Source organism: Parasteatoda tepidariorum, chromosome 11 (genome assembly GCF_982258835.1).
Source record: "Parasteatoda tepidariorum strain Cologne lab strain chromosome 11, Ptep-v5.0, whole genome shotgun sequence".
Lineage (NCBI taxonomy): Eukaryota > Metazoa > Arthropoda > Arachnida > Araneae > Theridiidae > Parasteatoda > Parasteatoda tepidariorum.
The window spans coordinates 18,786,299-18,812,125 of NC_141765.1; the positions used below are offsets into that span (position 1 = coordinate 18,786,299).

General features: G+C 29.5%; 1 protein-coding gene across 4 annotated transcripts in view; it reads right to left on the bottom strand.

The window, feature by feature from the left end:
- LOC107451031 (BAI1-associated protein 3) overlaps nt 1–25,827 on the bottom strand; it is a 392,542-nt gene that overhangs the window by 154,300 nt on the left and 212,415 nt on the right. For all 4 annotated transcript variants that reach the window (XM_087155406.1, XM_087155403.1, XM_087155404.1 and 1 more), the window contains exon 7: nt 8,113–8,157. In XM_087155406.1, the coding sequence (XP_087011532.1) occupies nt 8,113–8,157 (45 nt within the window). The remainder of the gene's footprint in view (nt 1–8,112; nt 8,158–25,827) is intronic.

Sequence of the window (25,827 nt, forward strand, 5' to 3'; positions counted from 1 at the left end):
TACTAAAGATTTATCTAACTTCTTAATGTCTGACAGACTATAAATACTAAGTAAAAATCATTTAAATAAGTTGAACTGAAAAAATGATTTTCATTTAATTTGTAACGGCTAAATAGGTATAGTTAAATTACGAATCAATGTTAGAGACATAAAATTTTAAAATAAACTGGACCACTAGACATCGTGAATTCAATAATTCAAAATATCCCGGACGGTTTGTTCTTCATCACAGTATAACAACACCATTTCCATATCAGAAAGCAGCACTATACTCCTTTCTACCCTCATTTCTACCAGTGTGATCTAATACTACTCATAAAGCGTAATAACAAGATTACGGCTAATAGTAGTCATGGATAGACTCATTTTCAATTTCCTATAAAGTTATTAATTTCACAAAGCATATTTCCTTAACCTTATAAATGAACATACTGTGACTACCATTGAGTATTTACAGATACATATGAGTCTGCCTTCAGCAATTTATCCTTTCATTTAGAGTATCGAGCGCCCTTGTATCAATTCACTGATGTGAGATTCTAAGTAATAATCCTAAGCATGCGGTTTTGGGTGTTATGGTAATGATTGTATAAATGTGTAAAATAAATAAAAATAATAAAAATAAATAAAGTTAACAAACGTTTCTCCTTGATAATAAAAATAATGCTAAAATCTCTAATAAATAAAACTAATGAACTCTAATAAAAATGCTTACAATAAAAATAATGTCCATTGCATCGAAAACTAATATTGTCTGAAGAAAAATAATGTCCGTTTCTCAAGCTTCATAGCCGAGAAAAAACTTTAGTTCATAGAATTTTTCGCGAAAATGTTTTCTTTTCTTTAATTATTTAAAACATTACGAAATATACTTTATTTTCTTTGATTTACGAAATATAACGAATGTAAATAGCTCTTTGCCAATTCTAAGATAATTATTGTAATAACTGCATTATGATATATTATAAACACACGGCTTATATCCTATTGGTTCAAACTACTGTGTTCGTAAAAATTATATCTTACATGTTTTTTCTTTACAGTTTTGTAATTTTCATTTTAACTAACAAAATAGAATAATACGATGACTAAGTGGTTACGATTTAAAATAATAGCCATATAATTTTATAGCTATATATTTTTTGCTTTATAATTGCCCCGATCATTCTCTCGCTCTGTTATTGAGAATAAAACAAAATTAAAAAGCTAGCAACTTGAGCTTACTTTTACCTCTTACTTCTCGCTCCTGTAAAAATGACGGGGAGAAGTTTCGCCCTCTGTTTCTCATGCCCTATTTCTCGTTTAAATCTAGAAATCTATCTTTCTAGGAATCGAAAAACTTTATTTCAATAATACGTAACACAAATACGTAAAACAAATATTTCAATTTTTGTTCAGATTTTCTTTTTCTAAGTTGGCGACACACTAATAAATAAAAATTTCTCTATCATAGTTTCAATAGTTCAAGCACTTTTTGAAAATTGCTTTAATCTATTTACTGATTTTTTTTTAAAAATTACCACTGGTAAAATCACTTGTACTTTTCATTTTTTATTCCTGTTCTTATGGAGTCGATTGTTAATAATTTTTCAGTGTTAAGCTGGTTATTTAATATTTTAGCCTGATAAAAATAAATAAAAACAAGAAAAACAACATTTCAGAACTAATTGAAAGGTTTTGTTTCTTGATTTTCATCCCAATCTCACAATTCAGTTAATGGGCAATTCCACCGTTTTTCCCTCGCAAAAAATTACCTATATTTGTATGAAAAAATAAATTCTAAATAAGCATGGATTGCTTGAAATGCCTTTTTATCATTCGTAAAAAATGAAATACATAAAAAATGCGCGTGAATTTACTTTAAAAAAAGTTAAAATATGAGTTTAGAGCCTAATTCATACATAAATTCATAGATACCTTTCTAATGTGTGTCTGTCCATATCTTTCAAAAAGCGGATTACGACGAATCGAATTCAATCGACGATGAATTTCAAGTTCAAGATGAGTTCCAAGCTCAAGCTGATGCTCTAGATAAAGCTTAAATGTTGAAAGCAAAAACCACGTTTAAGCTCAAGCTGAGGTTGAAGCCCCAGCTTAAGCCTAATCTTATGCCAAGCTGAAGATTGAGCTTAAGCTGAAGAGAAGCTTAAGATGAAGATCCAGATAGATATGACGATGAAGCTTAAAATCAAGCTGAATCTGTAACTCAAGAAGAAGTTAAAGCTTAAGCCCAATCTGAGGTTCAAGAAGATAAAAGTGAATATAAAGCTCCATTTAAACCACAAGCTGAAATTGAAGATAAACATAAAGCTTAATTTCAAGTTCAAACTGAAGCTCACATTGAGGCTCAAACTAAAACTGAAACTTAAGAGAAAAATTTTTAACTAAATAATTTGCTCAAGCTGACAATGAAGTTAAAAGTAAAACTCAAGTTCAAGATTAAGCTGTTGCGCAATCCCAAAATAAAGCTCAAGTTCAAGATGAGGCTCAAGTTGAAACTCAAGCTAAAGATGAAACTCAAGCTAAAGATGAACTGGAGCTAAAGATGAAATTCAAGGTAGTTATGAAGATGAAGCTCAATATGATGATGAACTTTAAATTAAAGATGGAATTCAGAAAATTCATATTCCTACCTCAGTGTTTTGGAAGATAGCATGATTACATTGTGTATGTCTCCAATGAAGACACTACTCTTTTATAGAACATCTAATCTTAGAGTAAAGTCTGGACGTTCACAAACCTCTGCACGCTACTTATCGTCGCGGTAACTTTTTAAACTAAAAATCAAAATCAATTTAAAACGAAATGAAACTATAACTTACCATTTAATAGAAATACTTTCATTTAATACAAATGCTTCCATTTAATAGAAATGCTTCCGTGTGAGATCAAAAGTGTTATTGATTTTAAGGAAACCACAGTTGATATAGTGATACTCCAAATGAGAAAATTACCTGTTTAAAATTCTAGGAAGTTCGCAGTTCTCTCAGACATTTTTACCAGTTACAGCCTTATGCCTTTTACAGTCTTTTGAATTCACTTACCTTTATGAATGTCCAAAATTAATCATTTACGATTCTTCTAAATTATTTTAATTTACCTTTCTGTTAACATGACAAAAATGGAACACTTCAATGACTTTTGATATTATGATCGGAATAAATGCATTTTAATATGTTATCTTAATAGCTGAGGGTTTAACTACTAATTATTTATTAATATACTAATTACTTTGGGTAGACGATATTTAGAGTTAGGAAATCAAGCTTAAAATTTACTCTCTCTGGGGAAACATAGCTTTTCATGACATTTTTTTTAACGCAAAATTGTGAAACTAATTCATATAATGGCAATTCTTTATTAAAAATGTTCTTATTATTTATTATTTTTTGTTAGTCAAATTACTGTTGGTCAAAATATTTGAAATTGCAACGTATTAAGATTTTTGCACCCTTCTAACCTTCTTAATTTAAAGTGACAATATTCATAATTTGAAAAGAATCGGTTAAATGGTACTTGAGAAACAAAAATTTAAAACTATGACCTTACTGAGAGAGCAAAATAATGATATAAAGTAGTTCAAACTTTTGAATTCTCTTCTGACCTAACTATTAACATCATGTTTTCTAGATTGCAGCTACTTTCAATATTTTAAGGGTCTAGATTCCAAATCCGTCGAACAAAAGTCATGTTTATTCAGAGAGAGACTATATGATTTTGAGTCTTTTTTCGTAACTTTAATTACTGCCTCCACTAATTAATTAACTTATTTAAGATTAAGCTGTCAAGCCATTAAGAGTACATCTTATTACACTAAAATCTGACATTTATATTAAAAGTTATTAAAGTGAGTTTATTTACGCTTAAATTTTGTGCGATAGTTTATCACAGGTCATGTTATCGAGACGTAGTATAGCGCCATTCAGTAATCTACAACATTTTATCCATATAAGAGAATGAAAATTATTATTTACCATCTGTTTAATTATATACTGTTAAATAAATTTTGGAATTTTTCGGCATTAAAACATTTATATAAAATGATTGAGCATTTAAAAATATAACATATTATGAGCATTTAATTCACATATTTTCAGAATACAGATCATATTTTGTAAGTGTACATGCCACTTTAAGAAAACATAATTGTTTTCTGAGGGTCAAAAAAAAATCCACATGGATAAATTGTTTTCATTTTTATGTGACGTTCATTAAGTATTTCATAGTATTAAAAATATTAATCGTATTATCTTCATTTACAACAGCATGATTTAAGAGCACACATGAACACATTTTATATTATCTGTGGTATAGGCTGCTAAACTAAGTGCAATTATCATTTTAATGTATAAAAACGTGCATGCATGCCATAAGTTTAATCAATTAAAATTTTTTTATTGAATTTAGTATAAAAATAACGTTTGATAGAAGTGGTCTTTTAGAAATAACAAAGAAATAGGGACTAGCATTTGAAAATATCAAATAAAGATAATAAATGTGGTAATACTGATAATGAAATACAGCTCCCCTCTAAATTAGATGGAGTGCATAACAGTCACAATAAGCAACTTTGAAATAATTGCAATGGACGTAGAGATTTCCAACAATCATAATTCGATATACAATTTCTTTTCTTTATTTTTCATTACAGACGTTGAACAGCAGATTCATAACGGATTTATGTATTATTAATAAACTCGGCTCTTGATCCAAACCCAGAATATAAGTTAACACCCGGATCAAGTGTTGAACAGACTCGCCTACGCTTTGGACTTAAACTCGCATTTGCGTTACATGAAGAGGAAAAACACGAGTCTTACTCGTGATTCGTCTAATTGTGGGAAGATTTTTTATCAGCAGTGTGTTCGGTGTGAGCCGGCAGTGATCCGCTAGTTAGATTAAGGAATTATATGTTATTAAAATATATAGTAATAGTTAGATATTTTTGTGAGTTGACTCGTTCATCGGCAACCACATTAAGGTATCTAATACCACAGCATGAAATTGGTTAAGACACTTTTTCTAATCCATAATACTGCTAAGTGTGCATGAAAAGTAATTTATCAGTATAAGTAATTAAGGCTTAAGAAAATTTTAAAAAATGTTACAATTCAAGTCAATCTACCGATAGTTTAGTTATTAGTATTAAAAGAGGTCTAAATCGTTTTTGACCTTCGTTAATAGTTAAAGTTTTAAAAAACTGACAAATTTTTTAGTTAGTTAAAAAACTAACAATATAAGATTCTTTTCTATTCTTCTAATATTATCATCAGATATATATTCTTCTAACATTATATAGATTCTTCTAACATTATCATCAATTCATATTCCTGTCAATGTAATAATTTAAGCAAAGAATTACACTGTTTCTTAATATAAAAATGTAACCCACTATCATAAAACTAGCTAGTCTAAAAGTCTTTTAAGTAGCATTTACCTTATGCAATGTAAGAAATCATTTAGTGATGATTGGCGAGTGTCTATTTCTAGCTGCTAATGGCACTTTTATAATCAGCCTTGAATAAAATTATAGAGCCGGACTCATCCAAAATATTTCTGAACTTTATCAGATAGATAAATCTTTTAATACCCTTGGAGGGCTATTGAGTTATAGCATAACTAATCTCTTTTCTTATGTATAAAAAGGATTTTACTCCTAAAATGTAATATACAATATTTCCATACACTAATGAGAAATGAAAAGAAAATCAATTTCTTTTTATATCAATTCAGATTATAATAGTAAATATAGTACTTTTTATCTTCCAAATATGATTTTTAACTTATAAGAAATTCATAAATTTAAAGTAGTTCAGTTTAATCTATTTCTTTCAGCATTTGTAAGTCTTATGTTTATATTTCCCTTCAGGATTTATTCTAAGCTAAAAGAACTATCGGTTATTTTTTAAAGCTCATATGAAATCGAACTATCCAGATGCAAATAATGTTATTTTGTTTGAAGATTTGTTTGTCTTTTTTTTTATAAATTATTCATTTATTTATTTGTTTCCAGTTCTTTGGAGACAAGTAATTCATCGATAAAGTATGGTTAGAATCCAAATTTCTCAACTAACATTAACAAAAATACCTTTTAAATTTATTTAACTGAAATGTTTGCGCATAATTTGAGTCAACATTTAGTCCTCATTAATAAAATGCTTGAAAACGGATTAAGCTGGGTTTGAAACAAATAATCAAAAAAGTAAGCACATTTCACGAGTAATTTCATTTAATTTAATTTCATGTATGTAACAGAAATATTTTTTTCAGCAAGATGATGCGCATTCGCAAACTTGCCATTCTGCCCTGTTAGTAAATTTATAAAAAAAGATTACATGACCAATGACAGTCATAGATAAAAATAATTCAAAGCCATTATACAAATAGTATATGCATATAAATGCATATGAGCAATTCTACAAGTAAACGCCAATTAGGCGGCCAAAAAAAAATCCAAAAAATTTTGGGGGGCACACTATTTCTACATGAATTTTCTTCTTTTTTACACCCTAAAAAGGCACGAAAAAATCGTGAACATGAAATTTTTTCTTTGTGACATACTTTAAAAGTGACATACTCTTTCTGACATACTCAGATAAATCTGAGCCATTTATTCAGATAAAACGATTTTTACATAAATATAATATTATAATGTCTTTCTAATATGTATTTATAGAGATTTCGCACTATAAGATTATATTTTAGTATAAAAAACAAAAATAAAAAATTTTAATCAAAGTTCCGAAATTGAAATTTTTTTTTTGGCCGCCTAATTGGCGTTTATTTGTAGAATTGCTCATATATATATATATACTATATATAAAATGCATATATATATATATATATATATATAATGCATATATATATATAAAATGCATATATATATATATATATATAATGCATATATATATATAAAATGCATATATATATATAATGCATATATAAATAAGCATTGCTTTAGTGTTATGAAAACAATTTACGATTAGTTAAAAAGAAGCACTTAACTTTACATTTTGTAAGAGATCCGATAGAAATATTAGCATTTAACATTTTAGTTTGCAATTCTGAGATCATCTTAAAGCTTATTATAAGTTCAGCCGGCAAGTTATATAAAAGCGGAATTTGAAATGTATCAATGTTTCAGAAATAATCTTGTTTACAACTGGTTTCTTTACAGTGATTACCCCCTGGAAAATATGCTGTTTAAGAGAAGGGGTTAAAATTTTGCGTAAAAGTATAACAAGATGCGTGTTATAGAGTAGTTAAAACGGTTTTACATGAAAGCGTAATATTTACAGCAAAAATTTAAAATGTAGTTGAAAGAATATTTTTAACATACTAAACCCCGGCACTAGACAACGATGAAGAAAAGAGTCACTTATAGTTTTTCTACGGGTCAGCTGTTCAGCTTTGAACACGTTCTGACAAGAACGAGAAAAAAGAAGTAAAAACAGCGAGTTGCATTATGCATTTTTCATCTCAATCTACCATCGAGCCGCGATGGCTCAGGGGATAGAGCATTCGCCTCCCAATAAGGCAACGCAGTTTCCAATCTCAGTGATGGCTGATTGATACGAATTCTGCTCTAGCTCGCATCGACCACAGTGCTGACATAAAATATCCTCAGTGATAGATAGAACGTGGGTTAAAATCCCCTTGCCGTCTGACTGAGTGTGTGCGATTTTCCTCCCCATATAACGCAAATGGGGGTTTGTTCCATCAAAATGCCATTAAGGTTAGTTTGTTAGAATACTTGATATAGGAATTCTCTTGTCTTCTGGGTTAGGTTCAAATTTACAAGGCTATGGAGTTGAACATTGAAAGGCGTTAACTCAGAAATGGGTCAGCTGTGCTCAATGGCGTTTAGGAAATAAAATATAAAATCTAGCACACCCGTGTAAAAAATATCGTTCTTACTAATTTAGAAGTGTTTCACTGTGGGGACTACGATTTGATGAGAAAAACTGTTTTGCTATTTTACAATTTTGAAATTGTGTCACTATAATCGCAGTTATGAAAGTTTCTCGTTTTTACTATAATTCTTGAGCGATATAGTTTATAATATTTTAATACAATTTAAGATCATTTTTCAAACAAACAAACTTTTCTTACCAAATATCCAGATGCAATCTATCTGTTCGTGCATGATCAATATCCCTAAAAAAGAAGGAGAATTTATAAAATTTACTTCAAATATGTATTAAATAATTAATTACATAGGTGAAAAGAAAAAAAAAATTAATACATACAAATACTTGTTCTTGCCTAATTTGGGGATGGGAATCTCAAATCTGAAATTATTTTCTCTTTGAAAGCTATGGATTTTTTAATGACATTTTTAGTCTATTCTTGTTAAAGTGCATAAGTTTCAAAATGCTATATATAACAGAAGATCTCGTAAATGTTGCGACATACTTCTAGTGGAGTTAGGACCCATTATCGGGATTAAAATTTCATAGAAACCCGTGTCTGGAAGAGTCGTCGTATACAGCTAGGGGCGCTTTCTTATTATAATCTGTTCAGAAGCACACGCATAAATACATTGATGAAATAAATTAAGAAAATTTGCATATTTTATCGAATTTCAGGAAAAGAACTGGACTGAATGTAAAACCACTGTTTCTAGACAAAAATGCGAATCTTGTATATCAAGTAGCCGAGCGTACACGTGTGTGTAGGCGGAGCCAGTAGAGAAACAGGCGTTGTACGTTTGCGTAAGTTAAGACACATTTCGCTCGCCAGCACATGTCAGCAAATTTCTTGGTGTTATTCTGCAGTAATAGGTATTGTAACAGTAAAAATGAGTAACCACCAGCGTTTAGATGATGAAATGAGGTGGCGAATTGTGGGGAGACCAAAAGCAGGCCATTCTCATGTCCAGAGAGTTCAATTTAACGCCCAGCGTCATGTGTAACTTATGGAAACGGTTCCAGGATACCGTATCCATCGAGAGAAAGCCTGGTCAAAGTCGTCCAAGAGCCACGACGGCTAGAACACAGATTCTGGCTTCAAGTTCATATGGAGAGAACCAGGGACCCACTACCTACCCTCCAATGTCCGTGAAATCGACCATTATGCGCAGCAGGTTTACTGGTCTGGGCAGGTATCATGTTGGATTGCCGCACACCTTTCCATGTCTTTGAAAGAGGCTCTGTGACTAGTATGAGGTATAGAGATGAGGTCTTGGAGCTCTATGTTCGCTTTTTCAGGGATGCAGTTGGGGGTTCAGGGATGCAGTTTCAGGGATGCATTTTAATGGACGATAATGCGAGGAAACATAGAGCTCTTCTGATCGACGAATTTCTGAGAGAGAGGATATTCGCCGAATGGTTTGGTCAGACATATCTCCAGACCTCAACCCTATAGAGCATGTCTGGGACGCTCTAGGGAGGGAAATTGTAACTTGCTAGACCCCTCCGAGATCCATCCTGGGAATTTAAACTGCGTTGAGTGGGACCAATTGCCGCAGGAAATGATAAACTACCTTATTTCGAACATGCAATCATGCTGTAAGGCCTGTATATCTGTAAGAGGGGACCATACCCAATATTAACCGATTTTTTTTGTTTATTCTGCAACCGCTGTTTCATACCTTCCGACTCCAACGAGTGTTACGCACGATCAAGCGTGTCTATTACAATTGTTGATTGGTTATTAGTTTTATATGGTTACAATATATGTATATCAAATTTCCTTAAAATCGGCCCAGTAGTTCTAGAGATAATCTACCAAGTCTGCAAATTCTCTTAATTTCTTACACCAGTGTAGTTCATAATAGGGGAGCGTCCATTGACGACATTTCCTGGCATGGATCCCAATGCAATTTTAACCATGATAACTCTCTTGGAGGGTTTTTGCAACATTTACCCCTGTTATACAAATCGTACTTAAACTTGTACATTACGACAAATATTGATTTCAAATGTCATTTAAAAAAGTATAAAACGGAGATTTGAAAAAAAAACTTCTCATTGAAAACAACTGAATGTTAATAGAAAATAAGCCATAGTTGCAGCAGCAGGAAACAATTTTGATTTAATTTGTTGTAACTTCTATGTAAATGTATTATTAGAGAATAAAAATATAAATTGCTATATAAATGTTTGAAAATTATAAATAATTTGTATAAATCTGATAAATAAATTGTTCATCCTGGTCTTTTCTGTAAATAAGTCGAGAATAATGGTCTCTAAACATTTCGCAAGTTTTTGTAGAGAACGCAAATATCTCATTATGAAAATTACTTGCGTTTCTCACTTCAATTACAGCAATCCAATATTTATTAAACCATTAGGATCTTTATTTAAAGTATATTATACTTTTTGAATAATTTAATAGAAGGAATAAAATAATAAGAACTTTTATGTTAGTGTTATGCTGTTTATAAGAAATAATAAGAGCTTCTCAAACCATATAAGTGAGAAAATTTGTAAATTAAAAATTTAATTAGCATTTAAGAAACTTTAGCAAGAAATAGGCAAAGTTAAAAATTTTAAGAATAGATAATAAGGTAAATATTTAATAATTTATGCCTAAAGTTTCGAGAATTCCTATCAATTAGGATTGCATTTTCGCAGAAAAAGTAGAAAGGTATTAAAATGTTTATAATGACTTATAATTAGAAAGCTTAATCAAGTTATCTGGGAATTTTGTTTCATCTCATAAACAGTGAAAACACATAATTTCCATTAAGTTATTTATATTGGTATTTCACTTTAATTCACGATTCTTACCTTTTCTTTGGGTTTCCTATGAATAAATTTAAGTATAGTATAATAATGTAGTTACAAAGTTAGTTTAAATTATTGGCATCATGGGAAAAAAAGTGAATTCATATGAGTAACATCATATGAATTCATATGATTGTTTTAAATGTCATATGTTGTCTGGGACTAATCAATACCCTGTAATAAAATAGTACAAGAACTTTTTCATCTTTATAGTATTTCCTAAATATAAAAATAATAATAAATGGAATTGCTGGTTTCTATTATTAGAGAGATTTTGCATAGCGTATGTCTCATGTTTACTAGAATTACCTAATTTTTTCCTTTTTTTTACTTAACTATATAACCTTACTTTTTACTTTTTAGCGATGCTATATGATTTGTAGGGAAATTTTGCTCATGCGTTGCAATGTTCAAATAGCATTATCGTTAAACTTGGCTGAAAACCGTAGAACAATGCAAAATCTCTCAATTATATTTAGTCACCTCGGAGAAAAAAATCTGGTGAAATTATTATATAATAGAGTAATTACAATTCCGGTAAAAATCAATCATAATTCTTGTTATAATACCAAAATATCCGGTATTTAAACCATTAATTTGATACTTTTTCCGTTCATATAGTAACGGTTTACCGGAAATTTTGGTTTTCAAAATTATAATTCTTCTTACTACACATTTACACAAAATACGAAACTGAAAAGTAAATTTGATCGAATAAATGGCTTTTATTCCATGCTTAAAGGTATCACGATGAAATTACCAAATTTTATCACACATTATAAGACTGTATTTTATTGCTAATTTTACCAAAATCGTCACCAAATCTCTTCGGTAAGAATTAGCAAGCTTTTTAGTGTTCTCATAAGCCAGGAACACGGTAAATTTTACTGAAACCTTGTAGTTTTAAACAATTTTTTTTCACTGAATATAAAACTGTATTCTTTAATGATTCCTGATTTTTGTAGAAATATTCTATAATTATGTATTAGCTTAACGTTTCTAATTGTCCCGGTAATCCCGATTTTCCTGATAAAAATATTTTGCCCTTATTTCTCCCGTTTTTTAGCTTTTTGTCCTGATATTCCTGATTTTTGTTTGATTTCTTGTGATAGTCCTTATTCCTGTTTTCTAAGATATATGGATTTTTGATCCAATATTGCTTGAATTATTAGCTGTAGTAAAAATTGTAAAATTCTATAATGCCAGTTTAGGGACCATCTGCTAATTTTATACATGGTTCAGGCATTTAACCTTACTCACAGGATTCATTGTTTCAACCTTGATGTAACTCGATTAACAATTTTGCATTATCAAATATTATGATGATGATTTGCGTAATTAATAACTTCGACAATTGTAGTGACAAATATTTTGTAGTTTCACAATTATTGATTCGCCTCTTTCGTGTGATTTTAAAAAAAATAGATTCCAATCAACAATATCTCATAAAATTTTTAAATGAGGAATTCAGGGATCGCTCGCTAAAATTACTTTTATACAAAAATATTAAGCTGCGCATTCATTATGCTTTTCGTTTCGAGAATTAGATGACAAATTTTGCTTTTTTTTGGTATAAGGGAATATTTACTAATTGATAATAAATAATTTTTTAATGCAGAAAGTTTTATAGAATTTTTTCCATGTATTGATTTGAAATAATTATGAGTTTTTTAGCATTAGTAGGATTATTCTGGAAACTGAACTTTCAGCAAAGAAATTCTGAGAGTAAACTTGTGTATTTTATTTTTCTTTTGCTGAAAGATTTGCTTTTATTACTCTAAAGTGGAGCAAATTACATTTCTCAGTTAGCTGTTTGCCTTTTTTAAAAGAAGTATAGTATATGTATACCATTCCAAAAAATGTCTCAATTTTTTTTTTTTTTTTTTTTTTTTTTTTTTTTTTTTTTTTTTTTTTGAAAAATGTTGTTCTGATATGTTCTTTGGCCCTCTATAGTCAGTCTAGTCTATATGAAGAATTCTTCTCACCATGCTTCTGGAACAGTAGCGGGGCTATAGTTACGAGGCTTAACTATTTCAATTAAGGGGGTAAGGTCAATATTTAAGACAGGTTTCAGCACTGATCAATGAGAGAAAGGGAATCAGGGGGGAACTATAATTTCGAAAACTAAAATGCTACATATTAAAGCCTTTTGATTAAACATTCTTGGCATATAAAATATTTTAATTCACATTAAATATGATTTTAAAATAAATTTTATTAAGATAATCTTTGAAAAAAAGAATTTGCAAATATCAGACAAAGGCGGAATATTTCTTTATCACAACGCATTTATGTCAAGTATTTCTTTAAACATTTGACATTTTATGCTTTTACAGAAATCTTCAGTTAAGTTGTCTTAGAAAATATTACGAAATTAATAATTTAGTGCTGTCAAACTTAGAATAAAATATTAAGGGATTAGATCTAAAAGTAATGTAAAAGGTGGCAGTAAAAGTTACTTTAACTTTAAAGGGCGTGAAGTCAAATTTTCAGAGGATCAAAAGTAATTCCTTGGTCTTTTCAAAAGAAAAAGAAATTGGGAAAAAAGGAAAGAAATCCAGTGAGAAGAAAGTGACATCAAACGGGGGGTTAAAAAGCCCTAAGGTAGCAAAGAATTTAGAGAATAAAAGCACGTAAGAAAGTAACAGGCTACAAATAATTCAATGCCATATCCACAAGCGTCTAATGCTTAAATTATTTTTTAAGGCGTGGTCATGTCTTGCAGTTAAAATGAGATTAAATTAAGTAAGAAAAGATGCAGAAAATAAACCGAATTTATTGTAGTTAACAAAATGATTTAAAATCGCAAGAATAAAGCGGAAAACCTCTACTTATTAAAAATTAATTCTTTATCAATGGTATTTCAAATGTTACTCGTGATAAGATGTAACTTATTTACGCTTAGTAGACTTTTAGAAATGAAACTCTCACATTTGACTATTCACCAATTTTTGAGCTGTATTTTGTTAATTTTGATAAATATTTCGTCAGGAAATAACGTCATTTGTGACGAAACGTGAACTCTCAAATAATGACGAACTTCCATTACGAAACCTAATAGTAGTTAGTGCATTGTGGGGGATTGTTAACTGGAATGACTAAACTATAAAAAAGACTCTGTGATCGAAAATAAAGTGACAATGCATGCATATGCAACATGCATATATGGTGGTCAAGGTGTTAGCCTCCAAACATGAAGATCCCGGGAACGAAACCCGCTTTGGGCATGGGTGTAGCTTTTCTCTCTGTTCTATCAGGCTTCTTGTGTTGATTGGGTGACAATTATCCTACTAACTATATGGTGCCCGTGATAAAGTAAATGTTAGAGAAGTTCGATACATAAGCGCTGCGCGTTTTCCTTTTGTGATAAAAAATAAAATGATGAAATTTTTCTTTAATTTTGACGAAATTCTTTTTCCTGATTGCGTGACGATAGTAATTTTGTCACTTTGACGAAATTTTTGCTCGGAGAAAATACCAGGAAACGGATTCGTCAGAAACGAGGAAAGCTTAGAGAAATTTGAGTATATAGCATACAGACAAAAGCTCGTAAAGTAAGTAGGATGTAATTCCAGTCGAAATTACATTTTCTTTACAGATATCAAACAACAAAAAATGTAAGTTGATGAAAAAAATTTTTTAGAGCTATTCTTTCTTACATCATAAAAAGCTTTATTTTTAGAAACCTTACGAGCAGTAATAAATGGCTTTTAAAATTACGATTTTTAAACAAATTTATCAATTGCCAGTACAGTGCTAATTTAATTTCATAGAAGTGCTTCACCCAATTTAAAGCAAAAACGCACAGATTTATTTTAAACAAACACTGATAGAATTATGGAACAAAAGCATTAGCAATTATAGAAATTCATGATGACTATTTTGAACAACCTAAATTATATATTTCTTAATAATGGGTAAGAAAACTCACTGAATCAATCCTGCACGGAGAGAGAGAATCCTGGTAAAAATATCGTAGTGTATGTTATTGACATTTCTGGTTTAAAAGAAAGCTTAATTCTGGTTAATAAAATCAAAATATACTGTTCCAAAACCAAAATAAACCAGACATTTGGTAATGATTAACCATAAAGTTCTATTTTCAAAATTATAGTTCTCATTACCAAACATTTAGCAAAAAAATACAAAACTGCAGAACTGAAAAATAAATTTAACTGAATAAATGGTTTTTATACAATGTTTTAAGTTATCATTTTAAAATGACCCAAATTTTACTACATTTTATGTAACCATTTTTATTGTTAATTTTACAAAAAATTACCGAAGCTTTTCAGTAAAAATAACCGGGCCTGACATTCCCAGCAAGTCAAAAATACGGTAAATTTTACCATATTATGGTAGTTTTGACCATACTTTATTCTCAGAGTAAACTTCTTCAAAAATTGATTTTTTTTCTTCATTTTTGCATATTTTGAATGAAACTGTCATGTGATAAAATGATTTGTTCAGGGGACAATTGAGAATTGTGAGAAACACAGTGCAAACCTCAATTATAATGTTTCTTCCTGTCCTATCGATATCTTAGTAGGCATTCATCGGATTTCTCTTTTCATGAGATTTTAAGTGATTAAATTATCTACTGCCGGATCTCCTAAGATAATTGGAACAAGCTTAAAGGGGAGATAAGGGATTCAGATTTGCATAGAAACCCGTGATCGGAAACGTCTTCTTTCGCCGCTAGGTGGTGTTATTCACATGATCAATCGGATTGGTTTCCTTGCCACCATTTTCTCCTGATTTAAAGAGCATGGATTTCTTTCATTGGGGTGAAAAAAAACCACTTAAAAGTGCTATGTGCGCAACACTTGTAGATTTCAGAATGGATCTGGTTGCAAGAAGCTTTAATACTGCTGCGGAGATCCAATAAAATTCGGGTTTATATAAGGAAGTCAGTCAATACATGTCCCGACGTTGTAACCCATGAATTGTTAGCGATGGTGGAAACTTTGAACATATTTTGTAATATTTTCAAACATCATCTACCACAACACATGTAATATCTTTGACGAATAAATATTTCATATGATTTTAATCTTGCGTCTCTTTCTTGTACCTATGATACTACATTCCTTTGACGTTTCCGACCGGGGTAGCTATGCAATTCTGATTTTTTGTGAAGTCCCCAACCTTTTGAAGTTTGTCACAATATTCTTGGAACACACTATATGTAGTACAAGATTTTTCTTTAAAATCTCTTTTATATTTTATCAGCTTTAGGTGACTATTTTTTTACACAAAAATGGGATGAATGAATTTTGGAAGCTTGTAAAAAAAATTAAAATTATTTACCTTATTGTAAATAATTTCATTTCATGTGATTTTATGAAAAAGGTTCAGGGTGCTACCTACCCTTAAAATTGCTTTCGAAGATCTTTCGCGAAGAAAAAAAAATTATAGTTACAATGTTTCAAACCCTAACTAAATTTTTTACTTCATATTATACATTCTATCTTGTAAAATTAGCCTTGTTAATTAATTTGAAATGACAAGATAAATATTTTAAATATTCAGTTTGGAAAAATAGTATATTTTTAAAGAAAATTGTTAATTTTTAGTTGCACAATTTTTCAATATTTTTATGATCCCTATCAATGATATGATGGAGTAATTTTTCAAATACTAGAAAAACTAAATTACAAAGGTTTTTTCTTAACAGAAAATTAAGACCTTTCTTTGTATTGATATTTTGTGTCATTATTATTAACATAAAGTGCACTAGATATTGATTCTTCTTTACCAAGTTAGTTAGTATGCGGGACGATTTTCCGTATTGACATTCTTCCTGTTTATGTTACCTATTTAGATAAAAATATTATTGCTTCATAAAATTGGAATAGATTTAACTTAATTATCATTGCTCCTGCAATAAACTTTAGAGTTTTATTCAAGAGAGAAAAGTTAAGAAAGGTTTTTAAGACGATCATGAATTAAAATGAAGAAATGAAATTACATTTTTGCATAAAAAACCAACGTAATAATAAAAATTTTCTATACAAAAATATAATGCGGTGAGATGTGTCAGCCTGTGGTATTTAACTTTGAACCACTTCAACATCTTAATTTCGATGGCAAAATTTGCATATAAGATTAATGACTTCTGATAATTTTTATCTCATTATAAATTGAAAACCCATTCCTCTGTTTCGATTTTCTTAAAGAAATCATGCATTTAAATATTTTACCTTCACTCATTTCCTACAGTCAAACTTTTTTTTCAGAGAAAGAAAGAAAGATAATTTAAAAAGAATTCTTTAAATTTCAACGGCTTTCACAAAATTTTTTCAAGTTTATCTTAAAAGCTTTTTACTTTTACTTTAGTCAATAAAACCTTTTAAAATTAATCGATTCATTCCATTCGTGTTAAGTTATATTTTCAAGGTATTTTGAAATCTAAACTACAAAAAAAGCTTTATATTAAATCAGAATTTAGAAAATCTCTTTTTAAATATATATATATATATATATATATATATATATATATATATATATAATTTCTTGAGGAATAACATTGTAAAATAAATTCTAAACGTATTGTTTAAAATTTATATTAGCCTTATGTAAAAATTTATTTTTGACAAGGATTTTTTTACTTCCTTCCGAAATTTGCATGCTTCAAGTTATCTATTAAGTATATACAGGGGTTGGATAAAATAATGGAAACACTTTAATACTAACACATTTTTCGATCTTTCTCAAAAAATACTCATTTCATTCAAAAATACTCATAAATCATTTTATGAAATTACAAGTTTTTAGGCTATGTGATTTCTCACACTTATCAATGAAGTTCAAAGGTTTTAGAGGTTTGAGGGACCAACAATAAATAACAAACGGAAAAAAGCATTTTTGTTCACCTTATGCCAAAAAAAATCTAGCAATAAATTTGTAACGCAACTTGTAACATTTATTTTAGTTATTATACGCAATAATTGCACAAAATTTTGTAAACCGAGATTTAATATTTATGGAAATATGGACATTTTTATGAAAAGCTAAATTTTTTGTCTTATGTTTTTTGCTATAACTTTAAAAATATACAATAAAACTAAAAAATGTTTTGGACCAATATAAAATTAATTACAAAATTTTTGCTTTGAAATTCGAAATAAAAAATTGTTGAAAACTATACAATTTGTAAGTATTTCTTTCATACTGCGCATGCGTGGAAAAATTAAACATATTTTTTTTCATATTTTTGTAGTGAATCGTATTTGGTAACTAATGAAAAATGTCTGATTTGAAGTTCTTTAAAATTCTAAAAGTTTCGAGCTATTTTCTAAGTAGTTTTTGTACTTATTAAAATAAAGATCAAAATGATAAGGAGTTTTCTACAAATTTCATTTTGTACTATCAAACAAGATTTTAAAAAAATGACACCGGCATTGTTGGGGATCATCCCCAATCAAAGTGTATTCCCTTTCGCATGTTTTATTTCCTTACACGATCACAGTTTGATGTAAAAATAATTATTGTTAGTTGTTGTCATACGTTGTGCAATTTTGTTTTGTGATACAAAATAATATTTGTAGAAGACTCCTTATCATTTTGATCTTTCTCTTAAGAAGTACAATAACTACTTAGAAAATTGTTTGAAACTTTTAATATTTCAAAGATATTCAAATCAGACTTTTTTCATTAGTTGCCAAATATTACTCGCTACAAAATTATGGCAGAAATTTTTTAATTCCCCCCCCCCATGCGTAGTGTAAAAGAACTACTTAAATTGCTTTTATATTAGCGCAGTTTCCGACAATTTTATTTTTTAAATTTAAGGCAAAAATTTTGTAATTTTTTTAAATTACACCAAAAATATTGTTCAATTTTATTGAATATTTTTAACGTTATAACCAAAAAATATTAGCTTTTTTTTTATAAAAGTATCAATATTTCCATAAATATTTAAGGTAGACTTATTTTGAGCAATTATTGCATAAAATAAATTAAAAACTGCTTCAAGTTGCAAATTTATTGATATATTTCTTGCACAGGGTGTTGAAATATACTATTTTCGGTCTGTTATTTATTGTCGGTTACTCAAACTCTAAAAGCTTTAAACTTCATTGATATGTATGAAATACCGCATGATCTAAGCACTTCTGAGGATTTAAAATGATTCTTTAAGTATTTCTTGATAAATTCTTAAAGAATCACTTATCAAAACATTATTAATCAGAATAATGTAAACGTTTCCATTATTTTGTCCAACCCCTGTATCTTTTAAACTTTCATAGCAGTTTATATTTCATTGGAAGCATTTTATTTTGTATTAACCCCTTAAGACGGATCCAGCGTCCAATATGTTGAAAAACAGTTGGTTTAGATTTATCACTTAAATATAATATTTCAAAAGTATTTTTTTCTGTTTGTATGTTTTTGCAAAGCAAATGTCTGTGTAAAAAATAATTGGATTTGCTTCCATTGGTAGGAGTTTCTACCCAGAATACGAAGTCCTAAGAACGGTAAGAAATTCGATTCTACACGGAGAAAAATGATTCTGGTAAAATTACTGTACTATATGGTAATGTAATTTCTGGTTAAAAACACAAACATAATTCTGATATTAAAAACCAAAATGTACGACATGTAAAATAAAAATTTTTTTCCGTTCATATGGTAACGGTTTACCGTAAACTCAGGTCTTCAAAATTATTATTCTTATTACCTCACATTTAGTAAAAAATGCAAAATTTAAAAGTAAATTTAACCAAATAAATACTTTCAGTGTGATGCTTTAAGATATCGTGATAAGATTCCCAAATTTTACTACATTTATCAAATTGAATCACATGCTATATACCTATATTTTATTGCTAATTTTACCAACATCATTTTCATAGAGTATCGGTAAAAATTACCGAGCTTTTTGGTGCACTTTTAAAGCCAGAAACACAATAAATTTTGCACTATTCTGGTAGCTTCAACCATACTTTTTTACTCATTGAAGTAACCTTTCAGAAAATTTAGTGGCATATAAATATCTAAGAGTCTGGATAATTTTGTGCCATAAAAAACCTGAAAATATATAATGTAAAAATATCCTCATGTAAAAAATGTTAAAAATTGAAATTTATCATTTTTATGTAACAATTGAAACTAACTGAAATAGATAATGAAGTTTAACTAATTTAGTTTTTTTAATTATATTATTTCATTTATAAGTTTACTTTCTTCCATGTTACATATTTCTATGTAAAAATTGTATTTCAGCCATTATTTAAAGCTCGAGTCGCAAAAGGCTAACTTGAGTTAAGTAAATACTCACGTAAAATCTGTTGCATGTGTAATGCACCAGTTATTAAAGGTCCATGCATCAGTGAAACGTAAGACAGTATTTATTTTTGCGCTTTAATAGCAAAATGAAAGGCTAAGATTGCTTATACTCAGAGGTATAATTAAATTTAACTCACTTTTATTATAAAATAACTAATATTGTATAGTCTACATAAACGAGACAAAGTTCTCTCGTTTCAAACTATCTTCAGGATTTTATAATTTATTCATTTCTTAAATAAAAGAGGTATTTTAAATCATCTAGTTTTCACGCCGTTTTTCATTTTTTATCAGAGTCTGGTTGTCCTCGTTCTGAAAAGTTTCATACCATGTAATTTAACAAAATGAATAAGCTCCGTAAATATTTCTTTCATATGAATAAATTCGAATTAATTTTATTTTTAGTTAATATTAAAGTAACTGTTGCCAAGAAAAGATTTTATATCGATTTGAAAGGTAAAGTTTAATAAAATATACAGCTTAAGTAATTATAAATAATATTAAGAAAATTATAGGGAGTTAGAGAGTTAATAATTTAAGCTTTTCCTTTGTATATTTTACAATTTTGCATAGATTATAAAGAACATAATATCACCGTGAATTGCATGCACCTTTGAGAAACAAGTTCAAGAATGGTTGAGATGCTGTACTACACACTTCTAGAATTTTCATTCTAAAATTACGGTGAAATAACTGGCAGCACTCTGTCCATCCAATTAACCGTAAAGTTTGCAGTTAAGAACAATTCTCACCCTTAAGGTTTTGAAGCTCTGTTTACAATTTTTATGGTTAAAAAATCATGAACACAAAACTGTACTATTTTTAACCATTTACAACTAACATGGTTTCAAAACAGTAAGAAAGAAATTTAATTGAACATTGGAGAAAGGCTTTGAAGGAAATCTGTAGAAGGAAATGGAGGAAAAATTGTGGCGTTAAAGGTGGGACTCGGTGGTTAGTCAGATTAACCCACTGGGCTATAATATGCACACAGCTGCCAATAACTAAGTGGCATTATTAAGTGGATCTAGTTGGTACGATAAAACTCTGGTTGTTTAACTGTATTAGGTGAAAGCAGTTTTTTTCAGTTTTTTTATTTTTTATTATGAAATGTGCGGTAATGAGACCCATAATTTTGAAAACCAGAATATTTGATAATCCGTTACCCTATGAAAGGGAAAATTACCAAATGAATGGTTTAAATATCGTATATTTTAGTTTTCATTAACAAAATAAATTTTTTTTAAAATTTTTTTTAATGAGAAATGTCATTAACTTGCAATACGGTAACCAGAACTCTTTTCTCAGTGCAAACACTCTGTTCTGATTTGTTATGTAAGCTATGAGACTACACAATACAGACATACTACAATATAATAAGCGATTAAATATTTTTTTAGAACTAAAACAACTTAAAAATGGTATAAATATTAATAAATTAATATAATAAAATATCATTTTACGCAACTTTTATTCAATTGCTTAATCAAGCCTATTTTATTAAATTACCGATTTCCAAAAATATTGCGAAAAATATTAACTTAGTAAAAAAAGTTATTTAATTAAATCAAGCAAAAAATGAAAAAATAGAAAAAAATAGTTAAAATTAAATTTATTAATTATCAATTAATTAGTTCTTCTTATAATGCAAATAGCAATCTAATTTAGATAAATGCTTAACTGCGGAATCTTTTTCTCGCAAGCAAAACTCATTAAATACCAAAATATGCATAAATGAATATGTATTATAAAAAGAATGGAATGAGTAATTAATATCTTTGTAAGTATAGAAAAAAATCGAACAATAAAGGTAATGAATTTACGTTAAGCTATTTAATTTAATATCGACATCTTAATGCTTTTTTTTTTATATGAAGTTTTGGTTTCTTTAACGCCTATTTACATTGAGAAAATGATTAATGTCTGGAATAATAAATACCAGTTAATCATTTCTGAAAGAAAAAAAAGCTCTTAAATTATCACTCAATATCTGTTTCAAAATAAATTCTGGATGTTTAAAATATGCTTGCAATAAAGATATATAGCTATGTTCAAAATGTATTTTACAATATATATGCATAAGAAAGGAGTAATTAACTTTCTCAAATACTGTTCTTTAATTATAAAAAAAAATTAAATGATCTTTTGAAATGAAAAGTATTCAAAAAGGCTTGAAAACATATTATTTAAACGCAATTTTCAGGTAATCAAAAGTTTTAAACTTAAATATTCTATATTACTAAATTTTGATCAGTTTTATATATTTTATTTCTGAATATAAATAGGCTATTTAATTTCAATTAAATTCGTGCAAAAATTACACGACGGGCAGGTATATTTTAATACAAAATAGAGCTTTCCAACAGCAGACAGTTGTGGGCCAAGAAGGTCATGAAGTTCAAGGGTCAAAAATTCAGAGACCAGAATAAGTTCTGCTCCCGGTTCTCCCTAACCACTGTGCTTGTGTCTAATATTCTCCGTGGTCGATGGATCAAGGGTTAGAGTTCCCTTGTCGTCAGGCTAATCATGGGAGATTTTCGTGGTTTTTTCTCCATGTAACGCAAGTGCGGGTTAGTTCTATCAAAAAAGTCATCCACGAAGGCTACTTTGATCCAATGATTGATTTGGAAGTTCTGGGTTGGGCTCACAATTACAAGGCTACGAAGTTGAACATTGATAGTCGTAAACTCAAAATTGACTCGGCCTTTCAGCCGCCAATTATAAAATAAATTTTCGAGACCAGTGACAATGTTTAGCATTAAACACCGGCCAAGCAAGCTGGTATCCATCGATCTGAAGTTAAATGGGCTTCAAATTGCCACAGCCATTGGATCCTTATTCCTTCACAATGACACTCATTATCTTAGTCACTGCGCCATACTCACAGTTAACAATTGTACAAAAAAAAATTCTTTTTTTTCTTGTTATTCATTATATCTGAACTAACAGCAGAAGGAAATTGACTTTAAAATATGCCTTTGGGGGGATTTTACACCTTGGGTGAACAGTCGAACCGAATTTTCGGCTTCGACTGCCGATGTTCAGCACTGTATTCTTGTAACTTTGAGCCCAAATCAGATGACAAAGGAATTCCTGGATCAAGCATTAGGAGAAATTTGCCTTCGTGAATGACTTTCTGATGGAACTAACTCGCATTTGAGTTACATGGAGAGGAAAATCACGAAAACCTCCCACTGTTAGCCTGATTCAACCAGCGATTCATCAATTCGAATCAACCTGCCCTCGCCGAGATTCGAACCAGGTTAACCTCATTGGAAAGCGAATGCTCTATCCCCTGAGCCCCCACGGCTCGCCTTGGGTGATTTTATTTAATACCCGTCGTTGAACAGCTGACCCAATTTTATGGATTTACGACTACTAATGCTCCACTCCGTAGCCTTGTAATTTTGAACCCAATCCAGAAGACAAGGGAACTCCTGGATCGAGTATTGGGAGAAATTTTGCCATCGTGGAGGACTTTTTGATGGAGCTAATCCGCATTTACGTTGCATGGAGAGGAAGGCCACTAGAGCCTTCTACGGTTAGCCTGACGGCAAGGGGACTCTGACCCGTGATCCGTTTACCACTAAGGATATTTCACGTCAGCACTGTGGTCGGTGCAAGCCGGATGTGGAATTCGTATCAACTGGGATTCGAACCTGGTTCTCCTCATTGGAAGGCGAACGGTCTATCCTCTATCGCGGCTCTGCCTTGGGTGATTGCAAAATTTCGTAAGCAATCTGAGTTGTCTCAATGAAAAAGTTATTTTGCTTCCGGTGGTATTTCCGAGGAAGGATTTTCAGAAGCTTATTCTATGTAACCGAAAAATAAATGTTAAAATACATGCTAAACCTGCAAATTTATTTAATTCCCTTACAAATGCTGCAAATCGTAGGAGGTTCGTTGGAAACATATGGAGTGGTTCAATGACAACACGAAGATACAAACTAAAAATTAAAACCTTCCTATTGTGCTTACCTTGCTCATTCCTCTCCATTATTCTCTGTAAAATAATGGCAAAAAAATATTTAAAAAAAAATTCTTTATGATTTTCTTTAAAAAAATAATCGTCACGGTTTCAACATAAAAAAGAATTTTAAAACTTGTTAAAAGCTTTAAATAAATTGTATCTAATTACACAATGCATGGCCGTAGTATTCGAAACAAAAATTTTTACAACACTAAAATTACCATCTGAAGTCATTAATCACAATCACTATTGATGGTGATATTTTACTAATCATTTTACGATTATTAGCAATTATTAATTAATGTAACAGGAAACAATGTTTGAAAAAGGTAAAGGAAAAAAGAATAAATTTTTTTTCAAGAAAAAGATTTTGAACTTTTATTTTAAAAGTCTTTCTTAGTAAAAAAACTAAGCGAATGTGCTCAGAATTTGCTTTATTTTATAATAACTTTTTAAAAATAATTTAAATAATAAGAGAATATACATGCCAGGACTCAGCTGTTTACAAAGAACTTTTTTCTGCTAGATTTTTAAATTAGATAATTAGTAGGGAATTACTTGTGCTATGTTTTTTAAAGCTGATTAAAAGTAAGGTTCCATAGTATGTAGTTCTTTTCTTAAGAGGCGAGAGCCCCATTACAACCAAATAAGATTAAATGTAAGTTAATATCGCACGAAAAAAACTTCGGTAAAATTACCATACCTTATGATAACGACATTTTGGTATATATCTGTATATATGATAGTGGTTTACCGGAAATTCTGATTTTCAATATTATAGTTCTTATGACCAATCACTTAGTGAAAAATACGAAACTGAAAAGCAAACTTAACCAAATAAATGGTTTTTTTTTTACCATGAGCTAATGTTTCATGATAAAATTGCCAAATTTTACCCCATTTATAAAATTTTACCTCGCGTTATTAAACCATATTTTATTGTTAATTTTGTCAAAATCATTACCTAAGCACTTCAGTTGAAAATTACCGAGCTTTTTGGTGTACCCATATAGCCAAAAGCACAGTATATTTTAAGATATTCTGGTAGTTTTGAACAAGCTTCTTTTCTTAGTGCTGTGTAAGTTAGCTTCTTAATCAATTTTCAGATTGCTGCTTTGCAAAAATAACAGATCCCGAGCAAGAGACGTATGATTGGTTAATAAATCATTGCCTTCAAGCAAACCGACGTAACTTTTTTTTAAACCTTCTTATGTATGGGACACAAATACAATTTAATTAAAAGAAAAAGAACTCTACAAGTTACAAAGTCTCTCTCTGTTACAAGTTTTGGAGCGTTTAAATCATAATATCAATTAAATATACACCAAATTTAATATGGTGCAATTTCTCTAACATGGTCCAGGCGCGTTTCAATTTAACACCCTATTAAGATTGCAGTCAATTTGTACCTTATATAGTTCAGCGCCGAACTTAATTTTATGAAAGTATGACAATCATAAAGTTTCACTTAATAGTTTTCACGCCTTCTGCATTGAATGAAAAGTTTAAATTACATAGAGTTGAATATCTAGGAAGCATACATCCGTTGAACTGTTCGTTTAAATATGTGAAAAAGCTGAATAAATAAAATACAATATCAATGTATATTTTTGAATAGTGACACGACCCACCCTATTTGTTTAGGGTTTACGTCAAGATTACATACTGGATCAAGATCATATTATATAACATGGTAGATAAAAACAATAAATAATCCAGATTATTGATCTACAGAAAATGTACAATAAATAGAAATAAAAGTTACAGAAGTACCCAAAGGGGCATATCAATGTATAAAGGAAAATAATAAATAAATGATTGCTATAACATACTGTT